The 12,700-nt window shown below is 40.8% G+C and overlaps 1 protein-coding gene across 8 annotated transcripts in view; it reads right to left on the reverse strand.

Moving 5' to 3' along the window:
• hdac7a (histone deacetylase 7a) overlaps positions 1 to 12,700 on the reverse strand; it is a 58,280-nt gene that overhangs the window by 15,401 nt on the left and 30,179 nt on the right. For 6 of the 8 annotated variants that reach the window (XM_078949967.1, XM_011476706.4, XM_011476705.4 and 3 more), the window contains 8 exons: positions 6,466 to 6,640; positions 6,293 to 6,383; positions 3,920 to 4,028; positions 3,737 to 3,837; positions 2,663 to 2,785; positions 2,478 to 2,587; positions 1,937 to 2,038; positions 1,367 to 1,538 (listed from right to left, as the gene is read on the reverse strand). In XM_078949967.1, the coding sequence (XP_078806093.1) occupies positions 1,367 to 1,538; positions 1,937 to 2,038; positions 2,478 to 2,587; positions 2,663 to 2,785; positions 3,737 to 3,837; positions 3,920 to 4,028; positions 6,293 to 6,383; positions 6,466 to 6,612 (955 nt within the window). In that variant the 5' untranslated portion in view covers positions 6,613 to 6,640. Of the gene's footprint in view, positions 1 to 1,366; positions 1,539 to 1,936; positions 2,039 to 2,477; positions 2,588 to 2,662; positions 2,786 to 3,736; positions 3,838 to 3,919; positions 4,029 to 6,292; positions 6,384 to 6,465; positions 6,661 to 12,700 lie in introns of all 8 variants that reach the window. The other 2 variants (XM_020704415.3, XM_078949968.1) reach the window with 1 other exon arrangement.

Consider the following 12,700-nt stretch of genomic DNA (forward strand, 5'->3'; position numbering starts at 1 on the left):
ACTATAATCAAACATGCACTTAATAATAATCATAACACCAATAAAAGCCCGTTTAAAAGATCCTCTCGCTCTATGTGGCAGCTCTGTTTGTTTACAACAGAACTTACTATTTGTTCTTCTGCTGCCGTACCGTCACTTATTCAGACCAATCACTATCTAACACGTTATCGGACCAACGTCCAGCTAATCAAATAGTGTGACATCATCATTAGTCGCAGGCCCCCAAACACTTTTTGCAGGCCAAACACTTTTGGTACCTACACCGGCATTTATGGAACACGGGACTTAAAAAGGAGACAACAAACAAAAGTCAAAGTTGCATTCTACTAGGAGCCTCTGGGAGGTGCACTAACATTTCAGTTAATCAGTTAATCCACTTCCAACAATCATTCATTTAGACTAGGGTCTGCAACCTTACACAATAAAAGCCATATGGGCTTGTTTTCTGCTGATTAAAACCTAGTAGAAGTAAAATTTGTAAAGCTTTGCACTTATTACATTGTTTTCTTTAAATAATACATATGAATTTTACTTATTTTATGTCATGAATATAAAACTGAAATATAAAGTGAAACTAGCATTTCTCAAAATGTATATTTTTTTATATTTGGATTTCCTTTCAAAATAAAAGACGCCCTGTGCCAAACAGGATCATCCCAGTGCAGCTCTGGACATTTGCTAACTAGAGTAATGCAGCATAAGATATTATGTGCTGTAAACTCACAAAAGATCAGACTTTTTTTTAACCAACTTTTCATTTTGTTTCTGAAATCTGTGTATTCTGGAGGAAGCGTAGAGCGTACGAGGCCTCTTCAAGTCTTCTAGGCGCACCTCAGCCATAAATGTATAAACTTAATTAATCTAAATAAAATAATTGCTAATTTAGCACTTTTACAATATTTATATATATATATAAACATATATACGCAGATTTGTTTGTTTACAAGGCTCACTAGATTGGTTAATGTAGCCCACAGTAAACATCATCAACTGCATACCGTGGATTATTAATTGTTTTAAATTGCAGTCAATAATAAATAGTCTAAATTTCTATATTTATTTTTTTTACTTTAGGGAATCGGTAATATCATGTTTGCTGTTTAAAATTGATTAAAAGTGATTTTCAAGTCCAGGAAACTAGATTGTCCAGCTCTATGAAGTTCTTTAGTGCTTAGGGGAAGGAATTTGGATGCAACAATTGAAGCTAAACCTTAAATATTTCATTCAATATATAATATTAATACATAAGAAAAAGAGTAATATTACCACAGGGATTATCAGATTGATCAGAAATGTCTTAAGCGTGCTGGAGTGTGTGTTTTTGGGTGGAGGAACGGGTTTGGACCCACACACTGTGGGATCTCACCCGTGAGAAGCGGAGGATGGACCAGTCCAGGAGACTCCAGGATGATGACAGGCAGGTGGGGACCCATCTGCCCGCCTTGATCTTCTCTGCTGATGGGGAGGAAGACGGGCGAAACCCCTGCGGTAACCATGGGAACCCGACTGACCTTCAGGGGCGACACCTCCCCGTCCGCCTGCACACAGACAAACATCAGTAAGGCTGCTACAATGGTTTTCACAAACTCAGAAGAGGCGGTTTCAAACGTTTGGTGAACAAACTATACAAGTTGTTACAGGTCAGAGTGAAACAGCAAATGAAGAGCGACTTCCTCCCTGTAACTGATGAGCTGCACTTTTGAAAACGGGATATTGAGGTGGTGATTTCCATCCACTTAACATAGATATGAAAGTCATCGTGACCTTTTAAAGAAACTGCGACTCCCTGAAATTTTTACTGCAAAGTTACTTCTCCAAACAGAGTCTGCGGCGTAAAAAAAACCCACAGCGCGATCATGTGATTGCCGTAAACCCCAATCTGCGTTCTAAACAAATGCCACGAAGGCGGATGTCCGCCGCAGCGGGGCGCCGTTACCCTGGAGTTGGCCGGCAGCCCCAGCGTGATGGTGGGAAGGGTGGAGGGACTCTGGATGGTGAAGCTCGACAGCGTGCCGTCTCTCAGCAGCATCTTGTGAGCCTAAAAAACATGGTTGGAGTGTCATCAGCAGCTTCAAAGGCGCTACAACCTCATGAAACCAGAGCTGGCCTTGTTACCCAGGCTCAGACTTGACACGGGGGGTGTGTGAGTCAGACCCCCAGAGCAGCTGTGACGGCGAGCTCTGCTCAGACTTTCTGTGATTAGATGAATTATGCAGGAACAGCCGACACGCAGGGCTCCTGTGTCACTGCTTTAAACATGTCATTACTCAGCGTCTCAGCAAAGTGCATATTTACGGGCCGCTCTTCCCCGCAGGCAAAACCTTTTTTCCCCGTCTAAATTGTATCAAAGGTTTCTCAGAAATTCCTAAGAAGTTTTTGAATGCCGTCCAAATCCCACACATATTTTTTTTTCTTGCTAATCAATAACATAACATAACATAACATAACATGTGTTTGGTGCGTTTTTCTTCACCGACCTCGTGTGAGAGGCCGCCTGCAGAGGGCAGCAGTCCATTCTCGCAGGGCAGACTGTCGTTGGGGGAACTGCAGCCGGACACCGGCGTGCTGCTGCTGCTGGGGGAGGAATCTTTGGAAAAGAGAGGCATGGGTGTGAGTCTGGGGTCCCAGTCACATTTCTCCAGCCTCAGTGTGTCAAGCTCACCCAGCGTGTCCGGCACTCTGTGCTTGACGGTGGGCGGGGCGCTCTCTTTGCGGGTGAGCGGGCTCTTGCGGGTGTTCAGGTGTTTCTTCAGCTTGTTCTTCACCTTCAGGTTGGGCTCAGATGCTGGAAAAAGGAGTTTTGGACTTATTCATCGGTGCATCTGATGACTTTCCTCACACTTAGAAGCATAAGTTTGGAGTTTTTGCAGCACCACAGTGAACTTGTCATAACAGAAAATACTCGTAAAGTCACTCAGGTGTAAAAACTCGGTTCATTTTCAGGAATCAGACCGCTGCACACAAAACGCTCTTTCAGTTTTCTGCAGCCGTCACCTTAAATTTCTGCTATAGAGGTTAGATTATTGTAATCAGCGTTAAAAAAGTATAGAAATTGAACTTCCACCGGATCGTTTCAGAGCCTTTGTGCTGCATTTGACAGAAAACATAGCTACTTATCTATATAGTGCCTTAAGAATCAAAATAGGTGCCATATACTAAAATCTCAAATCAATAAAAACAACCATTTAAAAGTCAAATAGTAAGAAATAAAGAGTACCACAATGAAACAGGATTACTGATAAAAACAGGAGCAACTAAAAGATACAGAAGCAGAGTCCCAGAAGTCAAGGAAGTTTATGAAGTTTTACTTTATAGACTTTGTGTTGGTGGGGGCCATGAAAAAAGTAGACAAGGTATAAAAAAAGAAGTTCCCAAAGCTCCGCTCTTTGTCCTCCAGTGTTAACATGTCCATCCTTTTATTAACTCAGATTATTAAACCAATTCATTTAATTCCTTTGATCACTCCAGATTTGTCTTCGCTAAAAGTTTATTTAGTCTTCACTTTCTTCATATATGCCCCCCTTTATCAAAAAAATGCCACAAAACATTCTAAAAAATATCAAAAACACAATTTTTCCTCAAAGTGGAACGCTTTCAAAGTAGCTCAAAAGATAAGAGGGGGGGTCTTTCATAAAAAAACAGGGTTGCTTAACGTTTTCAGTAGTTTTTAAACCGATTAATGAGACCAGATTTCCATTTTCAGCCTCTGTGATGAAGGTGGATGCTGGTCGCTTACCTGCTCGCCGCAGTGGCGTCCCCTCTGAGCTCTCGGGTGAGGACTGTGATGGAGGTGAGACCAGAGGCTGGGCGGGTGCGCTGGGGTCCGGGCCCAGTTTTCTGACAAAAGCACACACACCAAATATTTTAGGGGGAATTTGGATCTGCAGATGAAAGGCGTCTTCCCTTCAGGTGCGCGTACCTGTACGCGACGGGATGTGCAGGGTTCGTCCTTTCCAGCGCCGCCTGTTTCTGCTTCTTGAGGATCACTTCCTGCAGCTTCTGCTTCACCAGAGAACTCGCCACTGCACCTGTTGAGCAGTGAGTCATATTCACACAGTTTACAGTGACAAAGTCAGCAAACGCATCACCGGATCCTTTTTTGTATATTTCTGCGTATAAAAACAGGAAATCAAGACAACAGGGGGCATTTTGCATTAAGTTTAGGCCAATTTTCCCACATCCAGCAGGAGAGGAGATGCTGCTGCGCCGGGCGGGGAAGTCATAGGGTTTGCTGGTATTCCCGTGCGTTTCGCAGGCGTGAGTGCAGGTGCAGGAAGAGATCAAGTCAATATTGACCCTGTGGTTTTATGTGCACAGACCCAACACTATGTTTAACATCACTGCTGCAGCTCCACTCGTGGGGATATTTTTAGCTCTCGCTTGAAAGCAAACAGCTCTGAGTACAGAGTGACGCAGATTCTGGCTGTTCAAAGCCACACATCTTTCGCTGGGACTTTCCTCTTCGGCCATGATTGCTATGGGGGGAGGGAGGAAGGAAGGGGGGCATCAGTATTTCTAAAGATGTTCAATGAAGCTCAGCGGGGAAACACCAACTCTAAGATGTTAACTCTGTCGCGCAGCAGTCCTGGACTGCAAGGACCAGATTGTCTTTGCGATGCTTTTTTTTTCTCTTCCTGCAATTGAGTGAACATTTGATGACATCACCGCGGGAGAAACCATTAAAAAAAAGAAATAAATGGGGCCCTAATTATAATATTTAGGAAGTTTCACATTCACAAATCAGAATTTTCTTCATCACACCTTTTTTTTCTTTCCCTATAGTAATTAAAGAACTAGATTTCTATTTACGTACCATTTCTAATAATATTAATAATCTAATAATATGAACACAAAATTGTCTCTCTTTGAACATATTCAATGTATTGTAATGTGTTTTGTAATATTTCTTTTGTAATTATATACGCCATCCCCTGGCGTTCCCATTCTAATGACTATAGTTCTAGTCCTGCATGCTTGTTCTATGGTTGTATCCAAACTCCTTCCCTACACACTGCATAGTGCACTATATAGTGAGTTCGCCATGTTGTAGTGCTGTCCAGATCTATAATTCCCAAATCGAGTGGCCTAGAACCCAGTGTGCATCGATACTCACTAGATTAGACCACAATGCATTGCCAAAAATGTATTTAAATGTATTTTTATTAAAATATGCACGTTTTTTATCTTCAGAAGACAGTGGATTCATAGATGAACGTTGCAAAACGGTCATATCGCTTAGATTTTAACTTCATGAAATCGATGACGTCATATTGGCCATTTAAAAAAAAGGAAATCAAATAAAAATAGTGAGTGTGGTGTCCGAATTCCTTTTAAACGTCAGAGCAGTAGATAGTCCCTCACTAGATCGGTTTTTAGTAGTTGGGGGTTAGGGCGGGAATTCGGACACAGCCTTTGTGTTTTGAACAATGAAGCATAAAAAAAAATAAAAGAATAAAAAAAGAATGGGGCCAAAATGTCTCATCTTCTCTCCAAAAAATTGCTTTAAAATCCATTAATGCTACCAAAACACATGACAGATATGCAAATTAAGTATTGAAATTATTATGGGGTGGCCGCAGGTCCTACAATTAGCTACCATTTTGTGGCAATGTGTGAAAATGGGCGATTTTCACATTTTTGCACAAAATGGGAAAAAAGATGCTTTTTTTTTTTTTCAAGCGATCTCCGCAAAATTTCACACACCACAAGATGAGGTCTGAAACCCCAAACAAAGTTAATTGACCTTTGACCTTGGGAAGAGTCTGCCATTGTGAATATGAAAAACAAAAGAATCCCCTCCTTGGGATTGTTATGAGAAGCTACGTTTTAAGGTTTTTACATTCAAAACGGCGGAAGTGGCGTTGCCCTGTTGCCCGCCCATTTTTATAGGAATATTGTGAGAGATCAATACATCAATCGTTGGCACAAGCTTAACAAAATTATACGCCATAAATTATGACCATATTAGGTTGTGAAGGAAATCCAAGGGTTTACTTTTGCAGATTTTTTACTAAAAAGCTCCAGACGAACAATAACTAAAATAGTTGCTATGGAGATAAAAGCATCAGAAAAGTGAAAAGTGTTTGTTTTTATTGAATTTATCAGGTGCAGCTTTGACCGGGGTGGCAGAGGCAGGAGGGGGGCAGTGAGAAGCAAGTAGCAACTTCTCAACCAGGGAGGGTAGGTCAGAGAGGGGCGGCGAGCGCAGAGGCAGGTAGCGCCTGCTGACCATGATTGTAGTAACATGTCGGTGAGGTGGAGCTTTGCGTGTCTTCGTGGTAAATCTACTCACTTTGCTGGCTTTTGTCTTTGTGTCTCAGCTGCTGCAGCTCCTGTTGCGTCTCGTGGCGCACTTGTTCCCGCCTCCTCTGCTCCATATTAAACTACAGTCAGAAAAAAACAGCGCTTAGACACCAGTCAGAGGCTCAGAGACATGCGTTTGTTTTTAATGCTTGCATCCTTTACCCGGATTTGCTGGTGCAGCTGCTGATGGGAGAAAGAGGTGCGAGGTTGTGGCGAGAAGGTCGTCAGGAGTAACGGTGGGTGCAGCGGGGTGAGAAGCGCCGTGTCGGAACCAGGGCGCATCCCCCGCTCTCCCACCCTGAGGTCCATGAGAAGCAAAGCCGAAAAGGTCTGAGCACTGCCAAAGCAAAGAGGAATCTGTCAAAGTCAAAGTCAACTTTATTGTCAATTCTTCACATGTGCATCACATACAATGAATCGAAAATCCGTTTCTAACTCTTTCGTGTCTGTTCAGTAGAAGAAAAATAAAAACAAAGTATACGTTTAGAATAAAATAAATAAGTAAAAAGAAAGAAAAAGATACAATTTACAATATACAACATAGCACATCTGCCCAAGAAAAAAAGAAAAGTAGGATTTTTTTCTCGCGCTTTTCTAAACAGTTAAAAGCAACAACAACAAAAGAGTCTGCTGCACAAAAGGTTAATAAAAATAACATCTTAGTGTGTTTCTCCTTTAAAATAGTATAACGTTTTTGCAGATTTTGCTTCAAACTAAAGTTTTTGAAAAACCGATCAAAGAGAAGAGATCCGATTTGCTTGCGGTCTCCATAAAAAAATTTCTGCATATAAATAAACACAAACAGCCTAAAACATTTTGAGAAACAGAAGTGATGAAGTTTATTCAAAGTCTGCTTCCTTAAATAAGTCAGATGCATGACAGTAAGACTCAGGTGTGAAACTGCAAATGATCCAAGGTGAGAAGAGCTCTGCTTGCATCACCGTAAAGGAAGCCGCGCTTCAACGCAGCTGTTACTGCATGATGCAGGTCACCAATAAAAACTGCAGAGATGAGTTATGAAATTAAACAGAAACTGGACAGAGAACAGGAAAAGAGAAAAGCTAATTAACTAAAATATAAAGCAATACTGCTGTTGCAAAAAACTAAAAACAGGAAAAGAATTTCACAGAATTTGCGATGATGAACTGAAGAAAAGTCTGCTTAAAGGAGCCATAATTTACATATAAAACAAACATACTTTAGGATCTCCATTGAAGAGTCCTCCTTGTGCGTGTCAGCTTTAAATCCATAGAAATGACCCTAAAACTCTCAGAGGGGGAACAGTTCCTTCAGATTTTGTTGACCCGTCTCCATCTCGCCCTGTCAGACATCCGATTCTTGACCAACTTAATGCCTGATGGGATGTAAATGAGCTCAAGGAAGCTTCCTTCGAAAATACCAGCTCATATGCTTGCGAGCATTAGTTTGTGTACACATTTTTCCTACATCTGCTCCCTGTTTGCTTAGACTGACTCTGGGAAAAGGAGAACAATGCTTTGTATTCTCGACACAAAACCAACTTTTTGTGAAAATACTTTGTTGAATGTTCAGAAAACTACTACATTTGAATGTAAAAGTAGCAATAATCTAAATGCTATCCCCATTGTTGCTACAATTTATAATGTAGTTTTTGGAGAGTTCATTCATTTTGACTTTTTTGTAAGGACAAATATAAACCACACGTAGAAGGCACAAATGAGGAAAAGGTTAAAGTATCATGAAAGTGTATTTGTTGTGTATTCTTGCTTTAAAACTGGTGTGTGCTCAAAAGAAAAGTGAGTTTTCTGTAGTTCAAAACATGAATTTAAGTTCTTAAAAAGCAAATCTAAATTAGTAGCTCAGGTTTGGGATCTAAATAGCAAAATGACAAAACGGCGAGGCCTTTCTGACTGTTTGTCTGGAAGAAAGACTGGTGCCTGCATTTCCATGCCTTTTTGCATACTGTTGGGAATATTTGCATAGCATGAGTGAGTCAGTGGGAAAGATTGCCTCGCAGAGCCCCAAAACTGGGTCCCAGGGAGGGAGCAGCTTGGGAAAAGGCCGAGGCTGGTTTCTGCTCCACTCATGCATGCAGATGTTCTTGTCTATGTACTAAAAAATGTCCAGTGACTCACACTCAAAACAGACAAAAGTGTGACCGCATGAGACCTTCGCATGCATCCTGCAGTAACATGAAACATGTGGACAACCCTGCAGCATGTGGCAGCGAATAAAATACAGGTGTGCCTTCACTTTACACCTGTTTTACGGGTCAGTGATGCAACACCTGCCCTTAGCGGGTGGATACGTGCCTTCTCCTGGGGTAAAAAAAAAAGGGGGGGGTGCAAGGACTGTGCAAGGAGCGTGTTAATGCAGTTCCAGTGATACGTGCGCACTCCTTTGCTGCAGCCTGACTGTTGGAAATGAGAAAAATAGACAATCAGAGTATACGTGCGCCCTACGGGCACTTACATATCATCTGCACACCCCCTGCGTGTAGCATTTGTGCACGGTCAGTAGGGAGCCGGTGCTTGCAGCTTACTAATGACTAGAGTAGCATAAGGACACCGTAGAACAGCAGCACTCGTGCGTGTAACTTCCATTAGCCTTACAAATACGTCATGACACATTTACCGCACTCACAGCAATGGTACGTTCCATTTTTACGATGAGATTTAAGGGAGCTCCAAAACACACCTGCACTCCCCTTAAAGATGGGGCCGCCACAGGCAAGAAAACAATCACAAGACAATGGTACAAGACAGATTCGCCAACACAGCAGAAATGGAAAAGAATTGTGGAGGAAACACATAGACTAAAAAACTCAAGAAGATCTTTGTCAAGAAAGATGGGAGAACTGGACTAACAACAAAATGACACTATAAGGACTTATACTTGGACAAGGTATAAAAAACTTGTAGAGCCAAGGTATTTCTTTTTTTGTTTTGCTTTGTAAATCTTTTTTTACTGTTCCTTATACTTTTTTCTTGTATGTTTCAACTGTGTGTTTAAGTTGCAATTAAAAGAAAGTAAGAGAAAAAGATGCGGCCACTCCTCTCTACGACCTTCCACGAACCCGGACGACCCAAAAACCCTCATGGGGTCAAGCCCCATTCAGCTGCATGTGACTAATGCTTAGGTTTTTCAGCTAAAGTATGCAGCAAACCCCTCTGAGCGTAAAAAAATAAAAACCTCTGGGTGCAATTCTTCCAGACAGACAGACAGACAGACAGGACAACGGTACTGAAAAAGCTCTGAACGACTCAAACTGGCTCCTTCAAAAGTGTCAACCGCACCGTCAGACTGCAACTCCTCATCCTCTAGATGAGGTGCAGTCGGTGTTCCACATCATGGACGTGCAAACCTGCAGAAACGTTGTAACCCGAGGAAAGTTTCCCGTTGAACACAAAAAAAACCCTGAACACACACATCGGAGGAGACCCGAATGTTGTCGTTCCACGCCCGCTGCAGATAAAAACAGGCTCGAGCAGATACCTTTCGCACCAACCTGCCTGACACTGGAAACTGCATTTCAACCACACGCCCAGAACGCCCTGTAATAACTTTATTTGACGTCTCCGTGCTTCTCAGATGCCAATGCTTTCAAGCAGGAAGAGAGACACTAAAAAAAAAGAATAAATCGCCATTTTGCTCAACATGACAAAGCCGTGTGTTGGTGCACGAGCACAACAGCAGCAGTGGACCCACAGAGACAGAGGCAGCCTGGACACACGTTCATGAAAAACACACAATGACATGCACATCTATTCCCCGTTATGACACCAAAGAATAATAAGGGTATTATTCTCAGGAAAACGGGAGAACATGCTTATACAAGGGAACAAAGCCTGCCACAGTGGACACAAACACGCAGCTGGGAACACCAGTGTCTCCTGCCTTCCTCCTTTCCGTAATAATAATAGCAAAAACACACACTTATCCAGCATTTACCTACAAAGAGTGTTTTGTTTCCACGGGGGGAAAACCAGGGTTTGCACCACGAGGAGTCAGTCTGTGATGGAACCTGCACGGTTCAGGGAAAGGTGAGCTCAGAATACGCAGTGGAATGTGACATGTGGAAGGTTCCTACAGGAAAACGTCACAGATTTAAAAAGATAGATAGATAGATGGATGGATAGATGGCATTTATTGTCGTTTGCACACTGACATACGATATTATTTCCAGTACAACCCAAAGTTCAGAGTTGACTGAGGCTGCAGCAGTAAATGCGCTGCCTTTAATCACAAGTATCCAAATATTCTCAGAGAAAAATATTCCAAAGTTCACACTGTACAATAAAACAAGCTGACCATGCTTCAGACATGATTTCAGAGCATTCAGCTTTTCTGCACACGCATCATCTTCAAGCATAAATCAAATGTCAAAAAAAGAAAAAAAGAGAAAAAAAGACCAGCAGTTTGGTGCTTTGGCAGCTCGGTTTCGGCAGACTAACTCCTAAAAGAAAATATGTCCGTATCAGACACTTTTTGTTAATGTCGTTCCACAAAACTGCATTTAAATTGAGCAAATGATGCAAAAGGAAGGGGGTGGAGCCTAAAGACAAGACGTGTGAATATTATTTATTCAGTTCCTCCGTTATGAAACAAGATTCATTCAATAACTGCAGGATTCTATCATCTCCTATTCATTCATTCTCATTTCGTCCTGATTAGTAGGACTGTTTCAGCAAGAGTGCAGCGAATAAAATGTCACAATACAATACAGACCCAATATATCATGCATTTTTAAAAAGACCTCCACTTTGAAACACTTTAAAAACACCAACACGCTTTTCACATGTGTGTATAAAAAGCATTTTATTTAACTTTCAAAAGTTTTGGTGCTGCAACAGTTGCTCTGATCCAAACAAATCCCAATTGCTTTTCATTGCTAAATTATCAAATATTGATATCACGGTCGGGGTGAATAGTTTTGTTTTTTAGTTTAGTTTATTTTATTTTTCCACAATGTGTCAAAAGCAAACAAATCCCCTCACAATACAGAATGTGGAAAATATGGACATCCCCGAAGCAGCTGCTTATTATTAGGAGTCCAGCAACAATACTCGACTCTGATTGGCTGCAGGGACTCCATTAAAAAGTGGTGATTGACACCTAAAAAACATGTTTATGAATAATTGTATTATCAATTAATGAAAGAAATGTCTTTTTTTGCTAATCCACATGTATTGATCAGAGTTAATGGTGGATATTTCTTCAGTCAAAGAGTTCTAAAAAAAAAACTACAAGTGAACTTTGTTTCTTTGTTTCATCATCTGAACAAAAACCATCAGTAGGAGGAGAGGTTTCCCTCTGAAATGGCTACATCTGGAAATCTTTTGGATTAGTAACATAAGTTACATAACTCTATTTTTTATTTTTTGTTTTTCTTCTCTGAATGTTTTATTGGGTTATTCTTCATCACCAGTTTGTTTAAAAAATGTTTTTTTTTTCTCTCAATAGTTAAAAATTTAAAAAGTTTAAAACAATGTCGACTTCCTTCAACTGTATTTTATTCTAGTATCACGTTGTTTTAAATGCTATATTTTTGAAAATGTTCAATAAAAAAATGCTTTGGATTGACGTTTAGCATGTTGGCATATTTCTTTTCTTTACACACCAGCTGCGGCAGAGCGAGGTCAGTACGATCAAATGATCGATTTTTGTGAAAAAGTGAAAAAATATTAAAAGGACAAATATTTGACTGTGACTATGATATGAGCGGGATAATGCTCTTTGAGGTGTCCATTCACACATCAGCGTCATTCATTTACCTTCTGACATTGACACCTCGTCGGGCATTATCTTTTACTTTTTCAACGCCGTCTGGTCTCCACAACAAAGAAAAGAACAAAACAAATCGAAGCTTGAATGTGCTGTAACCAGTAAGATTCTTATGTATGATCTGAAAAATAAAGTCATTTATATTTCCAACACTGATTAATATATACTTTATGAGGTAACAAATGGCTGCTGGATTAATCCACCAAAGAAATAATGAACAGTCTCCAATAATGTGCCTTTTTCAGATAAAACAGATGTTTAACATAATGCATTCAGTTTGCCAGATCTACATAACTCTCAGATCTTTGGTTTTATTCTATAAAACTGGATTTATTTTACTATGAAGATTTTAACTTTGACAGAGAAAACTCTGAAAATGTTCATGTCTGTCTGAAAAAACTGGATCAAGAGAGTAGTGAGGGGTTTTACAGCCTTAAAACATGTATAATGGATTTCACCTATTAGTTATAGACCATAACCAGTGGGATATAGGAGGGACCACTGTATCCAAACATTACACACAATCATTTTTTCCTACATCCCAACTGATTAGGGTTATGGGGGTCACAGGAGACATCCCTGCCGTCATAGGGCGAAGGCTCAGTCCTCATCGATGGCTTAAAATTACCAACAA

The sequence above is a fragment of the Oryzias latipes genome, chromosome 7 (assembly GCF_053564925.1).
Source record: "Oryzias latipes strain Hd-rR chromosome 7, Olatipes_Hd-rR_3.1".
In the NCBI taxonomy this organism is placed as follows: Eukaryota; Metazoa; Chordata; class Actinopteri; order Beloniformes; family Adrianichthyidae; genus Oryzias; species Oryzias latipes.